Source organism: Centruroides vittatus, unplaced genomic scaffold (genome assembly GCF_030686945.1).
Source record: "Centruroides vittatus isolate TY-2023 unplaced genomic scaffold, ASM3068694v2 contig_393, whole genome shotgun sequence".
Lineage (NCBI taxonomy): Eukaryota > Metazoa > Arthropoda > Arachnida > Scorpiones > Buthidae > Centruroides > Centruroides vittatus.
This window is the reverse complement of record NW_027122209.1, coordinates 985,199-1,009,893: the sequence shown is the minus strand read 5'-3', so window position 1 is coordinate 1,009,893 and position 24,695 is coordinate 985,199. Positions and strand designations below refer to the sequence as shown.

The window sequence follows — 24,695 nt, the reverse complement described above, 5'->3', positions numbered from 1 at the left end:
GCGATATGTTTAGTACGGATCAGTATATCCCTAAGTTTCGGTGTTGTAGAGAGGACAATGTGTCGGCAATTTTCTCTATTGTTGTTCCTATATAATATTGTGCTTACTCTGGTATTTTCCACAAATTCTTCCTTAGTGATATTCTGAAAAACTTGGTTTTGGTCATAAATGATTGGAATGATTTCTGCTTCATCTACTGAGATGGGCACATTGTTTAAGATGATTCTTGGCCTTCTTCCTTCAGAGATTCTGCTTATAACTTTGCTTGATATTTTTGGAAGGTTTTCAATAGCATTGGCAAGGATTTCCGCCTCTCTGTGGCTGTCTGTTCTAAAACAAATTCCGTTTCCATTTACTTTCCTAACAGATTTGACTTTTATTTTGAGCTCTTGCGGTTTTACTTTTTGCTTAATTTCATTCTCAATATGTTGCATATTAGTGCTACTGCCCTGGTCTTCGGTATTGGGATATAAGATCAAGGCATAACTTCCTCCAGTGCCCTCATTATTTACTTTGTTTCTGAGAGATTTATTGATGGTCTTAGTGGTCAAACTGGGCTGAGTGTTCAGTTTCGTGACTTCAGCGTAAGTAGTTGCAGGAGCAGATGTAGTAGGTGGTGAAGAACATTGGGGTCGGCTTGATCTGACTTTTTTCAGAATACCGTGGAACTGTCCAAGACATGAAAATAAGTGTGTGATCCTGTCTCTGACTTCCTTACGCTCATCAGTTTTCAGATTTGTACATTTTTCTGGGAGAAGATCCATAATTCTCATATAGTGTTGATTGGCTTCATTAAGTATTGTGTTTTCGAGGGAATTCACCAACACATGGAAATCAGATACACTATTAGCGGTAGGTATCTCATTGTGGTTTCCTTAAATAGCTGTATTTTCTTCTTATAACATACAAGCAGTACCAACCAAACAAATTTCCAATAATCTATATAATTTTGCCAAGCTAAATAACAGTACTGTTATTTAGATTGACAAAATTTGCCTACTGTTTGTCTAAGTAGGCAAATTGTAGGCAAATGATTGCATGTTATCAGTCTCAATCTGCAGCTAATAGCATGTAATCATTATCAGTTTTAATCAATGATTGAAATGTTAATTATTTCAATTATTATTTGTTTACAATACAACAGTTTAAACTGCTGGCAAAACACTAGCTGTTGTTTAAGTTGATAGCAGACAAGGAATACTGTATAAATTACATATTAACAACAACAACAACAATAATAATTATAATTAACAAACCTTCAGGTTATACATTTTTAAAAATTGTTTTAACATATCTTCTTAATGTTAAAGTCAACAAAACCAGATTTTCCTCTAATTGTAGCTTATTTATTTATTCTACTTAATGTTACCAGTTGATTATTGTTATCAGTTTAGGAAGACCCAAAGTGATCACAATAACATAAATCTACTATATTTAGTTTGAAGTCAGTTTTAGTAATAAAATCTGCAGAGTAAAAGTTACAAAAACATTAAGAAAATGTCATAATTGCACTTCATAAAACTTATTCCAAGAAAAATTTATAGTTTCTTTCAAATCAGTTTCATTATCATTTTGAATATATTAATGTAATGATTAATATTGAGCTAAATAAATTTTCATACTTTTTTCCTCTGTGATTTCATCAGTAATATGAAATGAAAGTCTGTTTACAGCTATTGTGCCTCTTGTTCTGTTAAAACAATTATAACAGTCATTCAAGAACAAAAGCTGAAAAGGTAACAACATTATACAATTCATTAAATATAATTCATAATTTCATTTCATTCATTTGTTCAATTATAAATTAAACAATTTCTCTGCTTCTTAATAATTTTTAAAATATTTTAATGTCTTAAATTTTAATCAAAAATACATGAATAGTTTAAAACTGGTTCAAAATGAATAAAAGAAATTCAACAGAATTTTTCCATTTCAAAACCTTCAAAGGTCTTAGAATGAACAGTTTGTATAATATAAATAAATTTAAAAATTAAAATTGATTTTGATATATATTTTTATTAACTAATGTTACTGAAACTCATTTATATCTAATTCTGAGAGTTAAATAATTTACATATAAGAAATTACAACTTATTGCAAAATGCATTATTTTCCCCATTATTTATAACAAATTTATAGAAAGTTATTTTTTATTAAATTTAAAAAGAAACTTAAAAGCATAAAATCATATTTAGCATTTAGTGGTTACAATAATGACATTTTCACAATGCAAACAAATGTCAATCAAAGATTATAATACCCTGAACATATATTTTTAAAAAGTAAGTTTAAATTTTAACTATAAAATATAATTTTAGTAGATAAAATTAAAAATCATTCTCATAAAATTTAAACTTATTTGTGCTGTTAATGTATGAATATTTTTATTAGCTGGAATATTAGATTATTGTTACATAATGTAAACGTTCTGTTTGAAATTTTATCTTTGTTGAATTGCAAACATCATGGAAATCTTTCGTGATAAAAAGAAACATCCAAATTAAAATATAGCTAAAAATATACTCACCTTGTGATTGCAGTTCGATTACAACATGCAGTTTTCCACCAGGTTCTAGGTCAATCTGAATAAAATAAATCAATATAGTCAATTTTCAATTATTAATAGGAAAGGGAGAGAGAATTATTAGTACAAACAATATATAATAAAAAATTCATTAAAAGTGATATCTGAAAGGATTTTTATAATACAATTACACATAAATCAGTTATTTCATTATAGAATCCTTATGTCATTTTATAAAATATTTAAAATTATTAATAACTTACAAATTATTTGTGTGTATAACTTAAAAATAACATATAATTACACAAATTAAACATTATAAATAATTCATTTAACTGAGATTATGTTAATTAATAAATAAAATGGTCAAGGTGACAATAAAATATAAAAAATATTCACAAAACTGGAATAAACAATAAATGTCTTCAAATTTTCTCCTTTTCAACACCTCAGGAACATGATAATTTTTACAATGAATTTGACCTTTTATTTTAACATTTTTGCATATTGTGGCAGATGAGTAGCTTCAAATAACAGATCAATTCTTCTGCAAAGACTTGCGTTTCTGATGTGTTCAAAACTACAGAATTTGAAGACATTTATTGTTTCTTCCAATTATGTGAATATTTTTATATGAAATTATATTCTTTATTTGTGTAAAAATTATAACTAAGCAAAATAAACAATGAGATTAAATTAAATTACATTGTAAATATTCCTTCCATTCATATTTTAAAAACTTGTCTTGTTTTGAATCAATTTCCTTAAACACTAAATTATTTATTTTCCAGCTCAAATTTCTTTTTTGGCATGTGAAGACATGGCAATGATGGCCAAGATATATAGAAAATTGAGAACCAAGACAAAACTAGATTTCATCATGCAATGTTTGGTCAATAATATGTTTATGATATCACTTTTTGGATTTTCTTGCCGCCAGAATACAAGTCACTACTGCATAAATTACAAATTCTATGTTTGAGGAAAGCAATTTGAAACACAAGACAATCGATGTATGCCAAATGACCGAACTGATTCAATTCAAGAATAGTCTATATAAAAAAAACCCTAAATTGTTGATAAAATTAACAAAAGAATTATAGACTTAAAGAACAAAGTCTCTACACCACTAAGCAAAATAGTTTTAAAAAATTTTAAATTATTTTGTTTACAAAAATTATATTTTATTTTTCTTTTTGAATTACAAAACTAAAAAAATATTAATTCTTTTATTAAAATTTAAAAAAAATTATATTGTCAAATTATCAAATATTTCTTATGTAAAAAAATATAAGAAATATTTGATAATTTGATAGAACATAATCTTATATAAATATCAAAGCATTTACAATTTAAACTTCATTCAAGATAATATAATAAAATATGTTGAATAATAATTACTTATTTTATTAAATAATATAACATCTTTAATTTTCCAGCATTCATTCTATATTGTGAATTAATAGTACTGTCAATTCTTATGAAAGCACATCATCAGATTCAACATATGATTTATATAAATCAACTCTAGAAGTAGACTTTCTATCAGAAAATTAAAGGTGTTTATTATATATTATACAATATTCCAGTTCAAATCTATAATTAATATAATCACTATAGCTAGCAGACAATCCACAGTATCTACAGAATAAGTCATCAAATGGGAAAACTTAATTTAGAATTAAAAATTGAAATTTAATGTCTGTTAAAAATTACTTGCAGTCTGGACTACATGAAATGTATTCACTCTTAGTGCCAATTAAAAAAATTAATTACAAAATTTCTTTGTATACAACATTTAAAATGGTAAATCAATATAATCCAACTTTTTATAGCCAAGTCCTACTGGTTAACAAACAATTCCATGAACCTGACATTGAATATTACAAAATCTCAATAAAAGAGCAGAGCAGAAACTTCACAAAACTGGATGATGAAACAAACATAACCACAATACCTTTATCTAGTCTAACAATTTTATTTCTCTGTAAAACAAACATTTTCAATCTCCTAAGATCTTCCTTGGATATTATTCAAAAATTGAAAAGTAAAGAACACAATTTATTTCAAAATTTGAACCTTCTTAACTATAAAGAAGAGAAATGCAAGCATATCTCTTCTTAATTATATATAAAGAAATATATGAACTGTTGATTTTGAAAGTGGGCAAATCCATTTTGTCAAAAACATAGTTAAAGCTAATTCTTATTACAAATTAACATAAAATTTATGTTTTTAATCAATTCACAATAAATATCAGTATAAATTTATTACTAGTATAAATTTATACTGTCAACAATATTTAGTGAGTTGATTTTGAAAGTGAGGCAAGACCACTCTAAAGAAAAATATGAAGATATGATGGATTTATTACCCTAGATACTACCCATTTATCATGAATACTTTAAAAATCTGCACCATCTAAACTAAGAAATATAATTAAATGCATGCAACTTATTACTAAATATTTATTATTATTTTCTCCACTTTCTCCTATAAAATTAATTTTTTGTTTCATTGTAGCTTTTCGAAAAAAGTATGAAATGTTGAAATAGAATAAATAAGTAAATAAATAAAATAGTCAATTTTTTGTTATTATAACTATATTCCACTCAAAGAAAAGCAACGGTTTCAACAAATCATTGCTTTTGAAAGTGAGGCAAGTCCATTGGCACATATCAAATCAATGATTTTTTCACCTAATGCAGATAACCATTATTGGATATTAAATTTACACAAAATAAAACCCCAAAAAAATATAAAATAAGTCTATTATTGTTTACGAATATTTTTAAATTTATTCAAATGCAAACCATTAAATATCTACCAATAACATAAAATGGACTTGCCCATTTTCAAAATCAACGACTCATATATATAATAGAAATGCTTTATAATCTTGTCAAGCATATTTTGATAAATATTTATAATTTAAATATGTCAACCATGTATGCACATCTCATTGGAAGATTTGAATTTTGAAATACATCATGTTCTTTAGACTTTGATCTTAGATAAAGATCAAAAACATTTGTTTTACAGAGAAAAAAAATTGTTGGGCTAGATAAAGATACTGTGGTTATATATTATTAATCTCAATGATAAAAAAGTTTCTTAATGACTCCCTATACAAAATGATACGAAAACTTCAGAAAATTTGGAGCCCAATATCTCTGGAATGGGTCATTGGATCTGAAAACAAAAAGCTTGTTGCACTTTTGAACAAATAGATAGAGATGACACTTAATTCATTCATATCCACCAAGAAATCCAGGAGGAGTTCAGGAAACAAAAATCTCTTTAGCATAAATACAGATATCTCCTGTATAACATGGTAGTTAGGCTTTAAATAACCATATTATACAAAGCCATGCTATACAAAACAAAGGACTAATAAAAAACAGGACATTTTCTTTTTGGCAAAATATAGTCATCTTCTGAGCTTTCATGTTGATCATAATCTGAATTATCAGCAACATCTTGATTTTTCTCTACTTTTTTCATAAAATCTGATATTTTCATTTGCTTGCCTTTGTATAAGGTATCTTCAAAAACTTAATGTTTTTATGTAGTAACTTTTAATTTACTACATAAATAACCATCTAGGAATGGTTAAGAACTTGATGCAGAGCCCAGAAGGGGTTTGAAAACATTTGTCTTTTCATTGTTTCCTTATCACACCATAATTGGTTCTGAGAGCATCATTATTTTAATTTAATTTACTTGTGTAAAAACAAAACATGGGGACAGACTTTTGGGTTCATTTAGAGTACTATTAACAATGGCAGTAACACTTGGTTTATAGGAAAGCTAAGCTTAAAATAGAAAGCTAGGACAAGGAAAAAGAAAAATTATACTCATATAATAAGTTCTCATTAAAGAAAACTAGACAAAAGGTATAAAACAACCCTGAATATTTCAATATTCTAAAATCCATGTGCAAATATAAGACAACACATAAGCTTGCTTGAATAAAAGAATATCAAATGATGGAATTTGAACTTAAAAATTGTGACATTTTGTAAAGGGTTGCCTCTAATTCTTGAACCATGTTAGAACAAAACAGTGTTATACAGGGGATTTTCCAATTCTCCAACTGTGTTAGAGTGAAACCTTGTTGTAGGAATGCCATGTTGTATGAAGGATACCTGTATATATATTAGAACAAATTAAGTGTTGATCTTCAGTCTATTCAATCAAATCTGCAAATGTGCAGCAAGTTTTTAGATTTGATGAACTATTCCAAAGATATTGGATTTCAAATTTTCTGGATCCTGAATTCTATTCCATATATATATGAAATTTTTTCACATATATTTTCCAATAATTAATAAATTATAAAAATCATTCCTACAATTAACACTTATATGATTTATATAAGAATTTTTCTAATTTTTATAGAAAATATTTCAAAAGTACATACTAAATCTTTCATTTTGATAATTAAAAATTAAATATTTGTTTGATATTTTAAGTTTAAAAAGTTTTATTTATAAACAACAACAAAAAAAACCAAACTAAAAATGATGTCTTGCATATTTTCAATTAAAATAACAAATACATAAAAGCCAAGTCTCTTAAACAGAAGACATGGAAAACAGAATTTTTAACAACAGAATAATTGTATAGTTATCAAAAATATTAAGCTATTAATATTTAACAGATTTTTCTCCTCTAAAAATACTAATGTAGAGTAGCTCAAAATTCAGTTCACTGAGATATATTTTTAAGATTATTTTAAAAACCATTAAAGCTTGTCTGGAACAGTTTATGTGTTATTTATGATTCAATCACTTTATGGAAGCACCCAAATCACTGATTTCATTGGAAGAGAATGTTAATTTTAGAGCTTGATTTCTTAATTGTCTTTTAAATGAAGTCAAACATTTTTAATAATTTCTGAAATTTTATATAATGTTTTATATTTAGAAGCATTTGTTTGTTTTGAAATTCACAAAACAAATGTGAATAATTATATTCTTTTCAGATTTTGGTATAACTATCAGTACATGCTTCTATAATATACTAATTTTATTAGTTGTATAGGTTGAGTATTTGTAATCTGAAATGCTTGGGAATGAGAATATTTCTGATTCTGGATTTTATTTTTAATTTTGGAATATAATATGATGGAATTAAAGAGAATTATCATTATCGTGCCTTTTTTGACATTTTTAACAATGTATAAACAACTGAATAGGAAATAAGCTGTCATAGACACATTGCACCAACAACATTTGGCAGTTTATTGAATCACATCAGTGTGTTCACTATCGTGTCTTCTTTCACAGCATAAACAACGAATAATAGCCGTGTTCCAAAAGGACTCTTCTATGAAAATAAAGTTACCAATTTCAGATTTGGGATGCAACAGTAATATACAACTTGGCCTTGTCTAAATTTTATTAAATTTGAAATACATACTGATATTTAAAATCTGATTTTTAGTGATAATGAAATATATTTGGTATATTAATATATTCTCAAATAGTGGCAAGCCTTTTTTTTTATATTCCTTATTTATATTTTTTTTTTACAATTCATTTAGACATATTTATTAAATTTGCAAATGAAAGCAAATAATGTAAAATAATAATATATTATGTCTTAGGTGAATATAAAAACATTTCATATTCAAATCTAAATGAATACAAGCTATGTCAATTAATAACCTTCAAAGCAGTAAAAAGTTTAATTAAGATATTTAAAATGATTAGAAAAATTAAATTCTATTCATAAAGTCATAAGTAATAATCAATTGTAAGCAGTTCACTCAAATGACATAGGCATTAATCACAATTAAATCTGCCTCAGTATACACTTATTGAAATAAATTGTTACTGTAATAGCCTATAATGAAGTTTTAACTTACACACAACAAATGTGAATCTAGAAATATACTCACAAAAATTTATATCAATAGAAAATTAGTAGTGAAATTTTAATAGCTAATATATATATATATATTATTAAATAGATATCATATGTACATTTTTGCTTCTTTTTTTTGGCATATTTATTAAAACAACACAAAATTTATATTTATATTTCATATGTATCACAATATGAAATCAAAAAGTTCAAACTAAAAACAAAATTTCATATCTGCTTTGTATATTATTACTAAAAAATTTTATAAATAGTACTAACATTTTTTACATTGAGATAGATGAAAAACTTCATAATAATTTGAAAAACATGAAAAACCAAACATTTATTTATTGTGATATCATTACAATGCCAGGCTGCAATTTTTAATCATATTTTTAATTTATTTAATTTAAAACATATGCTCTCCACTTCAAATTAGTACTGTAGTGTCTTGCCCTTGTACATCATACTTTTCCATTAGCAATGGAGTCATGCTGGTCATCTATTTCAGAGGTCAGCAACCTTTCTGACCTCACAGACCATTAAACTCACAATTTTGAATCCCGCGGACCACTATCATGAATTTTTTTAAACGATACAAAATCTGTAGTATAGTAATGATCATAAAAGTTCAATTTTACTATATCAATATGAAACTTGCGTGTTTAATTATAGCAAATTAACGCAAGCCTAAAGTTCATTGCTGCTTGTTTGAAATAAGTTTATGAATTCTTAGCACTTTTCCACGAAAGACGACTATCGCACTCACAATATTGTTTATTATTCATTATTTATTGATAGCAATCACTTTGTATTTGGTTTTAGATTTGAATAGAAACCCCCAAAGAGTGAAAAAAGCAACTAAGCATTTTGCATTTCTTTCGTAATACTTCACGTAACCTTCAGTTGATCAATGTCCAAATTTCTCCACAGACCACCAAAATTTTCTTGCGGACCACCGGTTGCCGACCGTTGATCTATTTTAATTTTTTCAATTTATAAAAATTTTTCACTTTAAACTTTGATATTAAAAATTCAAAACAATTAATCAGAAATTAAATTTTATTTGAAAGCAATTTTTATAAAGGATTGATAATGGTTTCTTTAGAATATTTTAAAATGGAGATAATAACATTATTTAGCTAATCTACATACATTTTTCAGCAAATAATAAACTGATGTACAAAATTAAAAGTCTAAAAATCATTTTCAAAAATAACATTAAATTTTCTAACAGGAAGTAGAAAGTTTTGGTATGTAAAGATGCATCACCATAAAAGATGATAAATATTTTATTACAAAAAAATATTTGTATACAATTTTCATATATAAAGGCTCATATTAAACTTCAAATTTCTGAAATTTGAACATAAAAATGCATTTGATATGAAATATGATGATTAAGATTAGGCATTTTTTTGTATTTAAATTGGGCATGAAAAAATAAAATAGAAAATGTCATTAGTTAAATTATAGGCCTCCCGAAATTTGCACCAAATTCATACCATGGCATCATTTTCAACCCTTCATACCATTTTAGCTGCTTCAGTTTCATTATTACTCCATATCAACTAATAAACAATCACAGCAAACAAATATTTGATGGGAAATCAAAAGAAAGCCACAAAGCACAACCACAGTGTTGTCAGAATGGAAAAAAATAGCAGCTTGGACTGGGCTAATAAATAAGACTACAGTAGAGACTCGTTAATCGGAACCCCGGTAATCGGAATCGCCGGTAATCAAAACGATTTTCAGTCGGACTGTGTCGTGCTGAATCAAACGTTTTTGATACTAAATTTACTTCTAAAGTATAATTTTCATGTTTTTATATTCTTCAATATATTTATTTTGTTTGTACAAAATGAATAAATAATTTTTAAGAATACGATAGCCTCGATTATTATTATAAAAATTTTCGTTAGGCTTAAAATCGACGAAAATTCAACACGAAGCAACACGCAACGGAGAAAAATTCAACACGAAGCGACACGCAACGGAGAAAAATTTGAACATCGGACAGGTTAATATATTTATTCGTACATAATCGGTAATCGGAACAAACCACTAATCTGAACAACCCCAGTCCCCAATTGATTTCCGATTTTCGGTTCTCTACTAAATTTCTGTGTTGGATTATTTGCAGATTTTTGAGTCATTAAATTATTTTTTTAAAAGGCTACAAATATAAAGTTTTTGTTTTTATAATATCTTGAACGAACAAAAAATATATTTGCAAAATTTGCTATTTAATTTAAATCATAATTACATGTTATAAAATAGAATTCATTTTTGAGCATAATTTATGAAAGCTCAAATGATGACAATAATGAACATTTTGGTAACAGTGTAAACTAGGTTTTTTTTTGGAATTACTTTTAGTAAATAAACAGCATATCATGTAAAAAGATTGTAATGTAAAAGAATTGAAAAAATTTAGTAGAATATGAAACTGTCATACTGATTATTAGTCATTATTAATGAATTAATAATGAATGACTTGAGGTGAGCATCCTCATATTTGCACCAATTTGTTCCTTTTTTAAAATTTACTGCATCATTTTGCATTTTCTTTTTTGGGTCCAAATATTTAATACTAATAATGACCTTATAAATACAGAGTGATTTGAAATACATGTGAAAATTTTCAGGGACTGAGCCCTATGAGATCAAGCATTATCATCCATTAAAAGAAAGTGAGGGACAACAGCTATCTGAAAAAAAACCTGGTAGAATAGCAGGATCTTGTCCTATAACATATATCATTCAAACTGCCTCTCTCAAACACATAGAGAGGTGTGCAGCCATTTACTATAATGCCACTCAGGCCTACAAACCACCACTTCTCTGGTGTTTGAAAGAAGATAACAGATTTGTTATTTTCATGAGATGAAATGATGATGACAATCTGTCTGTAAACAGAATCTTAACTCATCTGTAAAGAGAATACAACCTTGGTCATATTGACTCCATAAACAAACAATGCTCTCTACAAAACCAATCTTTTCTGAGATACATAAACCATAGAAGAGATTGAGGTACAAATAGAAGTACACAAACACAATGATTAATGAGAAATGCCCATCATGGTGTCAGCCAGGGAACTTAATTTGCCTATTTGTCAGTTTTCTGTTATGCAAATTTCACTTTAGATAATGTGTCTCAAGTGAATTTAAGACAATAATACATAAAGTACATTACGTACAAATACTATTCTATTTTATTCAGTTGTTTTGATAAAATAGCCAACATTTGGGACTTTAGGACACCAGTGTATTTTCATAATGACATATCATTATAATAAGTTAAAAAATATCAATTCAAAAAACTTCAAAATTCTAACTAATGATTTTGTTTACTATATCATACTATAAAATAAATTTCTTTTATAGTACTATTTACGGTCACACAACTAGGAAATTAAAATATATATTTTTATTTAATGTAAATAACATTTTATAACACAAAACATAAATACTAAACATACATCAAATGAAACCCGATATCATAAGCAAATACACCAACAACTGCCGTAATTGATTGGGCTAAATTTGAATAAAATTTAGTTCGATCATTTACTGCAGTTGTTGATATAAATACTAAAACCAGATTACTGACACAATTTATATCAAACAAACAAAAATTTTCTTTAAAACTGAAAAAACCTTCAGAATTTTTGTTATACAGTGAAAATAAAACTTAATGATTATTAAATTCATTTGTAAATTTTCATGAACGTATACATTAATTATGAATAATTTACACTTAAATCTTTATTACAATTCATATTTTATTTACAATTGAAAAACAAAATAAATATATTAAAACTAATAGTTTTGTACAAAATACAATTATGTTCAAAACTAGTTTTAAAATATTCATTCATGAAAATTTGAAAAACTGATTAAAATCATCTTAAACTTTTACATTGCATGTTAAATAATCAAGCTGTAACAAAAATTATTTTTAGTTAGTGCAGTTAAGTTAAAAATAAACATATACACTACTGTACTATTCATTCTTCATATTTATTTACATAAACACAAAATCAATACAGTAACAAAAATAAATAAAGAAACAGATGTATAACAAATTCTTTGTAATTTATTTTAAACATTACATTATTGTAGAAATTTTAATGATCATGTATTTAAACATTTAGTTTTTTTTATAACAAAGTTTTTAACATAAATTATTAAACTGTAATATATACAATGATCATAATTTATGCAAAAAAGCTGTAAACAAAATATATTTATTCATTAATAATAATAATAATAATTTGGAGCTATTTCATAAAGAGTTAAGAAGTTTAACATAATATATTTGAGCCAAATGAATAATATAACAATGAATAAAATTTTTGAATTATAAGAAAATGGATCATTTATCATCAATAGTCTAGACTAAAAATAATTTTTTTCAAAATAAATCTTACTTTTATATTTTCATCTTTTACAAACCTAAATTTAAGAGTTTGTAAAATGGGAAAAATTGTACACTAAGCTTTAAATTCAGAATACAATTTTATTATGTAAATTGAACTGAAGATAAGTAATTTTATCTGATAGCATTCTAACAAACAGTAAGAAAATAATTTAACTTATTCATTGAATATTGATCTAATATAAATTTAGTATAAATAAAGATACTTTACTTTTTCATAATTATTATTGTGGATCAAAAAATTTAATACAAGTTATTTGTTAGATTAGATACATGTCACAGATAAGCTGAATTTGATTGAATATTTATATAAAAATAAAAACTACTACAACTTTCTTATAATGAAATCAAAATAATAATAAAAAATGTAAAATTACTAAGATAAAATTTTGTTGATTTTTTCCCCCAATTTTATATATTTCTCTATCATAATGTGGTAATGTTAGACTTCCATCCTATTACTACACCATTCTAACTATTTTATAACTATTTTGTTTCTTTTCTTATATTTCAAATTTAAAGTATTAGAATAGAAATGACCAATCTACAGATGAACCAAGAGGTTTGAAAGTACTTATCAAAGAGAACTGAAGAACTGAAAGTAGAAGTGAATAAAAAAAATGATTATGATGAATCCATTAGCAATGAAATTTTGGGGTACCTTTTAAAATTATATTATTTGAGTATCTTTTTTAAAATTAATTAAAGAGAAAAAAATATAATATTCTTAGGTTTAAATAGAAAAAAATTTATTTCCTAGGGCTGTCCATAAATGATGTCTGTACTGGAAAGGAAAGAGAGTGCCCAGTGTTTGGCAGTGTCTAGGTAGACATTTTGAGATGTCTTCCTGGACACTTTTATTAGGGGACATCTTGAAGCACTAAACTGGCAAATGACTACTCCAAATGTGAAGAAAAAAGTTTTATTATGCTCTAAGAAAAAGCCTCATTTGTAAATGCTTCAAATGATAGAACTATTGTTTTCTTTTATTCAGGAACATGTTTCTTTAACAACAAAAAGCAGTCTTGTTAGTTTAAAATTCAATCTTTCTTTCTTAAAAATAATTGATGAAACTTCACTGTGAAGTTTCATCAATTATTTTTAAGAAAGAAAGATCTTTTTTAAAGAAATTGAATTTTAAACAATATAAAGAAGCCGCACCATTGATATTACATATCTGTTACTTACAGTCTTGTTAGAACTAATTATTTTAATTTAATTTTTTTTATGCATTGTGGTCACACAATTATTAAAAATTGATTACCTTAATTCAAAAATTAATATTGCTTTAAATATTGAATATAAAAATTTTTTGCTGAAAGTTTAACAGAAACATTTTGTATATGAGAAATTAAATGATCAAAGAAGTAATGTTTGGACCATCAAAAATTTGGTAAGCAATCATATAATCAATTACTAAATTATTAGCTTTATTACTTAAAAATATTATGGAAAATTTATTAAATAAATGCAGTTAGGACATTACAAATAAACAGTTAAGAAATAAACAAAATTTTGAAATTCTAATAGTTTGTGTTATCAAAATAAATTTTTTAATTTTTTGTTTCATTGTTTGTTGTATGCAATGAGTGCTCCCATTTAAAATTAGTTTAAATTAGATATATGATACATTGTCACTTTGTATTTTTGTTCTGGTTTGATAGAGAAACAGCAAAGAATAGATGCATATTATAAGGAACAATATTTTTATAAAAATAAATTTGTCTTAAAATTACTATTGTGACATGGTACTGTACTTTCCTTCAAATATTGATAAGTGATTTCATAATGTTTCAAATCAGTTCACATTTTAATTGAAAATCAAAAAACTATTTAAATTTATATGAGAAACTTTCAATATCTTTGTTAAAAGATAAACTACCTTCTTGTAGTAATAAGCAACAAGTGAGATTGATAGGTTTATATTATTTCATAGATTGTCTAACTAGACAAACATTAGACATTTGTGTCTGAGGATTATGAATAACCTGAATAATAAGTAAAAATTCAAGTTACAAAAATTTAATAAAATAAATCTGAATTTGATAGAAACGGGTATTTAAAAAATGTTTCTCTTTTTTTGAACTCTCACGATTTTGGTTGCATTGTTTCTTTCAGCATTAAAAAGTGGCTCAATTATTATGTTGTAAAGTTTCTATACCTAACTTAAAGCTGAAGTCTACATAGGCAAGAAAGAATCTGCTCCTTGACTAGAACATGTTTCATTATCAATTGTTAATCTCTGAGCCTTATAAATTGTAAAAGCATATGCAATTGTCTATGGAAACTGCCAATATGAACAATCATGGTTACCATCTTTCCATTAGAATTTGGTTGGAAAAATGGGAAAAACAGGACAATTATATAGACAATTTTATATAGACAAGGACTGATATACTTAACAAATTTTACCATAACACAAATAGGTAATAAGGGCTTTCTTCTATCTTTATTTATATATGACATCAATTACAGTAACAAGAGTGTCATTAACTAATCTAGTGTCAGTCCAGTAGATTTTTAGCATTATTCTACAATTATTTTAGTAACAGCAGTACCTTTATTGACAAATGTAATTTTGTTAAACTTGTTCATTAGTTGGAAAAATTCTTTTTCCAACTAATTGAAGCTTTCAACTTCAGAATAAGATATTTAATGTCAGGATGAAAACTGAGTCTAAGTCCAGTTATGATTATCAATGTGACCAATAGCTCTCTGAATATCTGTTGGTCATTCTGTTGTCTCATCAAAATATCTAAAGTAAATGTATATTGAATGTTGTGTACCTAGTTCTTTGTTAGTGGTGCCATCTATTAGAAACTTTTACTCCTTACACTTCACCTTGTTATAACAGCAAAATGATTGAAATTCTTTATTTTGCAAAAAATTATTCATTTTTTAAAAATTAAATAATCATTTCACATTAATTTAAAAAAAAATTAATCAATTTTTACAAATATTGTAAAAGTATATTGACAAAATTTCATATTTTTATCTATTTCAATTTTCAAAATTAACATGTTATGCATTGCCCACTTTAAATTGGAAGTTTTCACTTAATGCTCAGACTAAATACAGACTACATCTTATATGAGTTTCAACTAATTATAACAGTAAACTTCAAGAACAATAAAAAATATGCAGAAATCAAAAATGTAAAAAAATGAAGTCCCTTTCTATTTAATTTATAAATAAAATATAATTTTAGATAAATAATTAATCTTCAAAAATTTTAATCTTTCTTCAATCTTAATCAGATTGAATTTTTTCAATTTCAATCCATCTTTATTTGTATTAGGCCTATGCCTGTTACAAGGGGAGTTTTGTTCTACACACTTTAACTAGCAATTATATAGTTACAAATTTTTAACAAAATTATACAAATTATAAATAGATTTTAACTTAGCCACATGGAAAGAAAAATTACATTTCTTTTTCCGAGGAGCACTCATTTAAAATTTTTTTTTTTTAATCGAAACTTTGTCTTAGGACTATTGCTTTTCCGCATCCACAGACCAGATGAAATTTAGAGAAATTTTCATGACACCTCGGCCATTCACTTTTAGAATAGATATAAATCTTGTTTTCAATCATTATTACATCATTATTAAGGCAAAGCTGGACGAAGAACCTCCTAGCACCAAAGGGGAGATTAAGTAACTTATAATTATTGATATTTGGGTAGTCCAGTATTATATTATAGGAATTCGGCAGCTTTCGTGACCGGATATCCTCTGCGTCCAGTACCAATGAATTCTCCATTACGCTTCTAGTAAGCTGTCTACATAATTCTTCACTAGTCTCCGAAAGGTGTATAATCGGCCCCATCGAGAATCCAAAATTATTGATTATTCCAGTCAGTTGACTTACCCAGTTCTTTCTTGATTCTGAACGTAATGATTTCCAGCATAATTGGTTCAAAAGGCTAAATAACAGCTGTCCGCTGTCTCTTACCTTCATTAAAAATTTTACGCATCACTTAACCAACATTGACGTCATTCTAAATCTATGCAATTCCAATCTCAGAATGCTTCCAGGGAATTTATAGTCCAGTAAAAATACTCTCCGTATGAACTTAGTTGAATCGTCTCTAACTTCTGATATTTTGGCAAACACCAAATTGGGGCTGCATAGCTTGTTGCGTTAACAATTACTGAAAACAATTTAAATTAAGTTTGAATGTTTTTCAATTTAATTTTTGAAAATAGCATTACTAAACTTCATATCAACTTATTTGCCTTGACCAGTGAGACCCTGACTTGTTTTTCAAAGGACAGCATAGGGGTCAAATTTATCCCTAAAAACTTTATTTCATTGACTATTTTTAATTCCTCTTTATTAATATAAAATAACATGTTCTTCTTTGAAATCCTAGAACCATTTCTAAACACCATGATAGCCGATTTCTTCGGATTAATATTCAATTTTAATTTATTAAAATATAAAGTTGTTTGCTGAATTTTCCTCCGTAGAGCGGCAGCAGTGGGGGCGATTATCACAATATCGTCTGCATAAACAATGGAGTGAACTATATTAACATCAAATTCCAACCTCTCCTGCTCACACCTCTCTATATCAACAGTCTGGCGACTCATAAAAAATATTTAATCTGAATTACTTCTTCCAGATTTAAATCATACGTAAAAATATTACCATCTTTTATGAAATAATCGTCTCTAACCTTTATTTTATGACCCTTAGCTTTTTCTTGACTTATCATTAAAGTTAATTTTTTCCTTCTGATCCTGGATCTCTTGCATAGATCTGCTATAAATAGAAACTTTCCCTTTCCTGTACCGGATAACTTTGACCTCTTTTTCCAAAACTCTCGCAAAATCGAGTTTCTCTCATAGCTAGAACTTAATAAAATTTTCACAATAGATTTATCTTCTCCATCTGACACACTGACCACACCATCAGGCAAACAGTCAGGTAATCCTAGGTCGTTCTTAATATAATAATTAATTTCATCCGTGAGATCGTTTGTCTTGAACGGGAAGTTCAGGACTATAATATTGTTCTTTACCTTCTCGTTTCTCAAAGAATCAATTTGAAACTCCAGCTTACCTTGCAGTTGTTTGCCAGACTTAACTATCTGGTCGAGGTCGATCACTCTCTGGACGGCTTTATCCAAATCCTCTCTCAATTCTCTATTCTCTTTCTTTAGTGATGTTACTTCTGCTTTTATCGTACTTAAATCTGATTTTAGCTGTACAAACTTTTCCTGAATCAACTCGTATATTCCTTTTAAAGTGTATTGAGTCTCTTCCGTTTCACATTCTTCTTTTTCCGCTGCCGATACAAAGTAGTCTTGAATATTTGAGTCTCTCACTATCCCACTTTTAGTTTTAGAAGGGGTTTCTACAATTTGTTCTTGTTCACCATTCTTCAGATTTGATAACTCATCTCCTCTCTCTAAGACTTTCGCGCTACCTTTCCGGGGTCTTCCACGCCTCTTACTTTGCATATCTGCACGATCAATCTCCTGAGGAGATCTAGCCAAAGGCCCGGGGTTAGACTCTATCCCCGCCATTTGCAATAAACACCTTATTAAACTTATTCTTAGAATATTTGTGTATTCGTGAACTTTCTGATACACCATATTCAATTACTTTCCACACTGCTACCGTAAAACGTCACTTCTAGCCTCACTTGAAAAGTCACCAACACCGTCCACGACTCCCCCAATCAGATTGAATTAATATATATTATTATTATTTTGTAATAAATTTCATTATTTATTCAATTTTTATTTATATAATAGTTTGTTACTTCATCAAGAAATATTTAATAAACTTTATATATTCATTTCACTTTATAAACATATTGGCAAAAAAGATCCACAGCTGCAAGTGTGCAAGTGTTATCACGAGTGCTGTATCCACAATATTGTTTTGTAACAGATACTGTACATGATCATTTGTGAGATCTAACAAATTAAACTATTTTTATTTCAGTAAATATTTATGCAATGGAAAAACTTATTTGCATGTTGATGGGAATGCAAACATTGGACGGTATAAATTTTTGAAAAATTTTGATCAAAAAGTCCTGGAAAAAGGATCAAGTGGGATCTCAGAGACTCCAGGAACTTCCTACAGAATTGAAAAAACTGTTTAAAAAGTTATTTTTTAAAGATAAAGTTTTACATAGCTTCAAAAACATATTTTAAAATAAATAAATACACAATGTATAACTTTAAAGAAAGGTAAGTACTTCTGTTTAGTAAGACCAAATAGTTCAAAACTTTAAAAAGTCAAAGACAAGTTTAATTTTTTCCATTTAAGATATTTCATTGTAGTTTAACAATTTTTCTTTTTTAAAGTATGGTATTTATATAAATAAATAAAACCTTCACAAAGCCTTCTCACCATATACTCTTTTCCTATGGAAACAGCCTCTTCTTCATAGGCATAAGTTCATGATTATAATTTAAAACTGACATATAATCCACACCCTTTTCAAATTATCTCTTAAACATAAATAACTCAACATCATATTATGTTCATCACAACTCAAAATATATTATCTTCATCACAAAAATATTTTTTGTGATGAAGATAATGTAATGGAAGAAATAAATCAGAGTGCCAATTTCCAAATCCATTAAATTTAATTCTTATTTTAAATAACAGAATACATGTTGTTTTATGTCACTTAGGATATGATAGAATTACCTTGGATCTTACATATTTTACAGTTCTTACATGCTGTAATTTTCATGCTTATGTTTTATTTTTCATTACATTCCACATAATCAATTTTTTAGAATACAGTGATAGTTTCATTCTGATTGAAATATATCAAAAGACTATAACAAATAGCAGATTATATAGCCAACCATAAATATAGTTTCAATCATCAAAAACAATATATAACACTTGGAATATGTAGCATATCATAAACATCTGAATTAAAATATGTTAGGTCCAAATTTAACTTTGTTATATACTTTAGAAAAGAAAATGTTAAATTCTGTAATAAAAAAAACCTTTAATTTAAAAAAGATTCTTTATTCATATAGCAAGCTTCACTCTATATTTGCAAAATTTTTCAATTTTCAACATTTACAAATGTTAAATTTCTAGATCTCAAAAATTAGGTCAAGATCATTATTAGATTTAATACCATCGATTTAGTATAAAGACACTCCCATTTCTAAATTTGCATTTCTCCAGAAGTTATTTGATCTCAAAAGTACTTTACATACACTTCTAAATTACCTAAATGTATACTTTATTTTCATACATATCTTTATGACAAGTATTAATATTACGCTTCTTGTCCCACTATTATTAATTAATTATCTGAGCGCTATAAATACCTCTTTTTAAAACTTATCACACACTATCGAGAAATCATTTAGAGACTGATGAACATCAACTATTCATTTGTAACCACGATATGCATTTCAGGCAGACAAGTTGTCCCTCTTCTGCTGTTACAATCACTAAATCCATTAAATTTAATTCTTATTTTAAATAACAGAATACGCATACAAAACAAATACTTAATGTTCACCAGCCACTAAGTGAGTTCTCGATAGTGTGGTAAGTTTTAAAAATAGCTATTTATAGTGCACAGATAATTAATTTATGACTAGTTGCTCAAATTATGAAACAATAATACAGCTTAACTTTTATTTTTAACTATGTAACTTCAATATTGTTTGTTGATCTCTATTTCAACTATGCATGTATTTAACAGTAAAATACATGCATAGTTGAAATAGAGATCAACAAATGATATTTCCATTTTCCTATTGATTTGAGTACATTTTTTATAATTCTAGATGTTCAGAAGAACTTCAAATTTGGAAGACAGAATGATAATACACATATAAATGAAAATGAATTTAAATGTGTATTGTATTTATAATTTCATTTATTAAGTTAATCAATAAAATTAGTTAGCATTAAACATAGATTTACTTCAAAACAAAAATACAAATACATTAAAAAGAATTTCAATATGTAAAAACATCTATAATCTTTTATTTTAATAATGCATTTATCAATTCTCTAATTTGATTTCTAGAAACTTTTAATAAAAGAATGTTCTTTTTAATTCACACTTCAGTAAAGAATTCAAAACAGCTATTATAACAGAGATAACATTAAATTATTAAATAGTTGTTGTTATAACTCCTATATAAAAAATAAACAGCATACTATGAAGCAAATTTTACTGAAATCAAATATTTTTCAGTTATTTTCATAAATTGGATTATAATTTATAAATGTTCAGTGATAGAAAAAAAAGTCATTTAGTAATGATGGTTTCATTTGGGTTTATATGTTAAATTTATGTAATAGAACAATTTAAATACTTTAACTGTAAATTGTATATACTCAAAATGATTTTATTGACAGCATCAATGATAGAAAAATAATAAGATTTAAAATAATGATTTTAAAGCATATACTCTTATGTCAAAAATATAATCGTACATAGTAATAGCTTCTATTAAAAGACAAGTTTTTTCAATTATTTGAATTAATGTTTTTTGTGATTTGGTATTTTAATAAATTAATACATTTGTTAATTTTGAATAAGTTAATTCTTGAATCTGTATTAAATTACGTTCAGAAATAATAAATTTGTAAATTATCACTATAAAAAAACCTTTTGAATAATTTTGTAAAACTCATTTTTTTAACCCAATTTTTCACTTTAATTTAGTTCATTTTCCTTATTCAATATTATCATTCCATAAAGATCATTCTGTTCTTTTAAAAAAATTAAACACACAAAATTGATTAAATTCTTTTCATTTGCAGAATCTTATGATTGAATTTATTACTGATTTATTAGAAAATAAAATAGTTGATTTAATGATCATTAAATTTAACTATTAAAATTTTCTACACAGTCATTTTTAATTACTGAGAGATTTTAAACAACAAAACTTTAACGAATTAAAATATTCATGTAGCTAAAAAAAACTGATAAACTAAATACAAATATTTAGTTTTACGTGAAGATATTATCATTATTATGGTATTGGCTTAAACTAGTATCTAATGCTATGCCAGACCAAAGCATAGCATAGGAAAATAACTTCTTGATTATGCATGTTTAGATAGCAGCATTCTGAAATGTAATGCATGTGTCATTATGAAGCCGTAAGTTTATGAATATCTACTAATTTTTTCAGTATATACAGTTTATATATTGTTGGTGTTTGGAATAGCTACATTTATGATCTGTGATTTTGTTTTATTTGTCAATAAATTGTAATGTCTGATCTGTTGTGATGGACAGTCGAATAAAGATGGGCTTAAAATAAGAATTGGGGAGGACGACAAGTTGTAAAAAGCAAAACAATATTCTTTATCTGTTTGAGAAGACTAATCTGGTTAAGTTGTCAATTATCACTTATCATCATACATATTAATGTTATCAAACTTCTGTCTTATTGTTGGAATTAAGCATATGGTACCAAAAAACCATAAACTTTTCTGATGTTATTCATTCATTCAACAAGAACCATAGTACAATAGTAATGAAAAATGAACAGTTTTAAGGTTAAGACTACAGCAGTTATTTGATGAGAGTTCAAAGATCATGTTACAAAGGCAATTTGTCAACCACTTTAAAGTGTAAGAAGATAATCAGTTTTCTTGCATTTATGACGTAATTTATGATCTCAATAGGTTTGTGGTGGCTAAAGTAATTTTTAATAAATCATTTGTTGAAAAAAGCAAAAATGTTTGAAAAATTATAGTGGTTTGTCTACTTTGTAGTTATCAATAGGTATATCAATTTTTATTAGTCGCTTAGGTCATAAATGATGTTATAAATGCTAGAATATCAAATACATTTCATACCCCTCAAAGTGGCTAGCAAATCACCTTTGTAACTTGACATTCAAACTCTCATCACCTAAAATGACCTTCATCCACCCTTCTGTTCATAATAACAATTTCATTTTTCTTTTTCATTACTTTCATGCAGGTCATTTTTGATGAATTAATAATTAATCAACATTTACATTTTGTCATAACTTTTATTTTCCATTTAATTAAAGTATCCTATACAATCTGTTTGCTACTTAGAATTCAATTAAAATGTGATTTTTACAGCTGATATATATATATATATATATATATCTATTGTAATGTAAGTCATCTATTTGTCATGTAATGTAAGCTTATATATATATACACAGTATATTATTTCTCTATTTTAATTATACAGTCAAACCTGTTTTTATGCAGTGGATAGGGACCGCATAAAAAAAAAAAAAAAAAATCGCACAAAACTTCACGAGTGGCTATAAAAAATAGTTTTCGCAACACAATTAAAATAATATTTTTTTATGCGGTCAATAGGGACCGCATAAAAAAAGTCTCACATAGAAAATAACTCAAAACCGTACGAAATAGAATTTATTGACAACAGATGTCAGCACTTGACTGCATCGTCTCATCTATCGTCTGTTTTACATATTTTTGTCCAGGTGGTGTTTTGTTGACTTAAAAAATAAATTATTTCATTTTTCACATATTCATGCAATAATATTACTATAATAAGTTCATTTATGCTATAATAAGTTTATTTAGCTATAATAAGTCAACGTGAGACATGACAAATCGCACGAGACTAGTCGCCAACTATACCGCACAAATAAAAAATCGCATTAAAAAATCGCACAAAAAAAACCGCATAAAAACAGGTTTGACTGTATATGTTACATATACTTTTTGGTATTTTCACATTCCTAACAGAAATTTGATGTTTTCACAATCTATTGTATTCTTCACTTTTTATTGACCAGGTTAAAATACAATATAGCCACTGGCATGTACCACCAAATAGTGGACAAAATACTCGATCCCAATGGTGCCGCTATTCAGAGGTTACATTGTATATATGTATCTGTATATTTAAATTTATGAATCACATAAGAACATTTATATGAAAAAAGATGAAAATTAAAAAATGATAAAGAACAAGAACTATATTTATTTATTATCATTTTTTGTACTTTTAATTTTTAGACTAGTTTATTAATACCTGCCCTGAAATCAAGTGTATGAAAAACAAACAAAATAAATACAAAAATTGTTAAATTTGTTAGTGGATATTTAGCATTTTCTTTTATGTAGTAAATGGATTACGGTAAGTAAATTCTATGATTTAGCAATTTATAACAGTGTTTGTGTATCAGCAGATACAGATCTGCCTGATTTTTAATGTTAACCAAGTATCACAAACTAAAAATCTTTTTATTTATCAAATATACAGATTTAATTGTGTAATTATATTTTATATAAATAACTTGTTTATTATCTGGATTATAATCATTATCATTATTGTTACACAACTTTGTTAGTAGCTATAAGTGTATTGAGAAAAGATGTAATAAGTAAAAAATATTTAATAAGATAAAAAATTTATTTACAGTATTTTTATTTCAAATTATTAAAATCAAATTTTAATTAGACAATTAAATTATATATTAATGATCTTGGATTATTAGAATGTAATTAGATGTTGTTAAGTTGTAATTATCAAAATAAAAGTTTTAAAATTGATTGTGATTAATTTACTTAATGTAAATCTCTGAATCCATTCAAGTATAATTGTATTAGGTCTGAATAATTTCTTAGCAATTGTTAAATTAATATTAAGAATAGATAAAAATTAATTTTAGACCTAAATAAATGATAGAGTATTTTATTAATAGAAGTGTAGAGAATAGAAACCTACTCTGTGAATATGGGTTATAAAAAATAAAAAAATAATTTAAAAAAGAAAGTTCTTTACCAAAGTATTTTTTTACCAGACAAAGAATGTTGGACGTGTATAGGTTAATTAATTTTTTTTATCATGTTAATTTTAGAACATT

General features: G+C 26.2%; 1 protein-coding gene across 1 annotated transcript in view; it reads right to left on the bottom strand.

The window, feature by feature from the left end:
* The window catches only part of LOC136976075 (calcium-independent protein kinase C-like), a 102,895-nt gene that overhangs the window by 52,481 nt on the left and 25,719 nt on the right, over positions 1 to 24,695 (bottom strand). Inside the window, 1 exon segment of the mRNA XM_067271280.1 lies at positions 2,528 to 2,582. Coding sequence (XP_067127381.1) covers positions 2,528 to 2,582 — 55 coding nt within the window.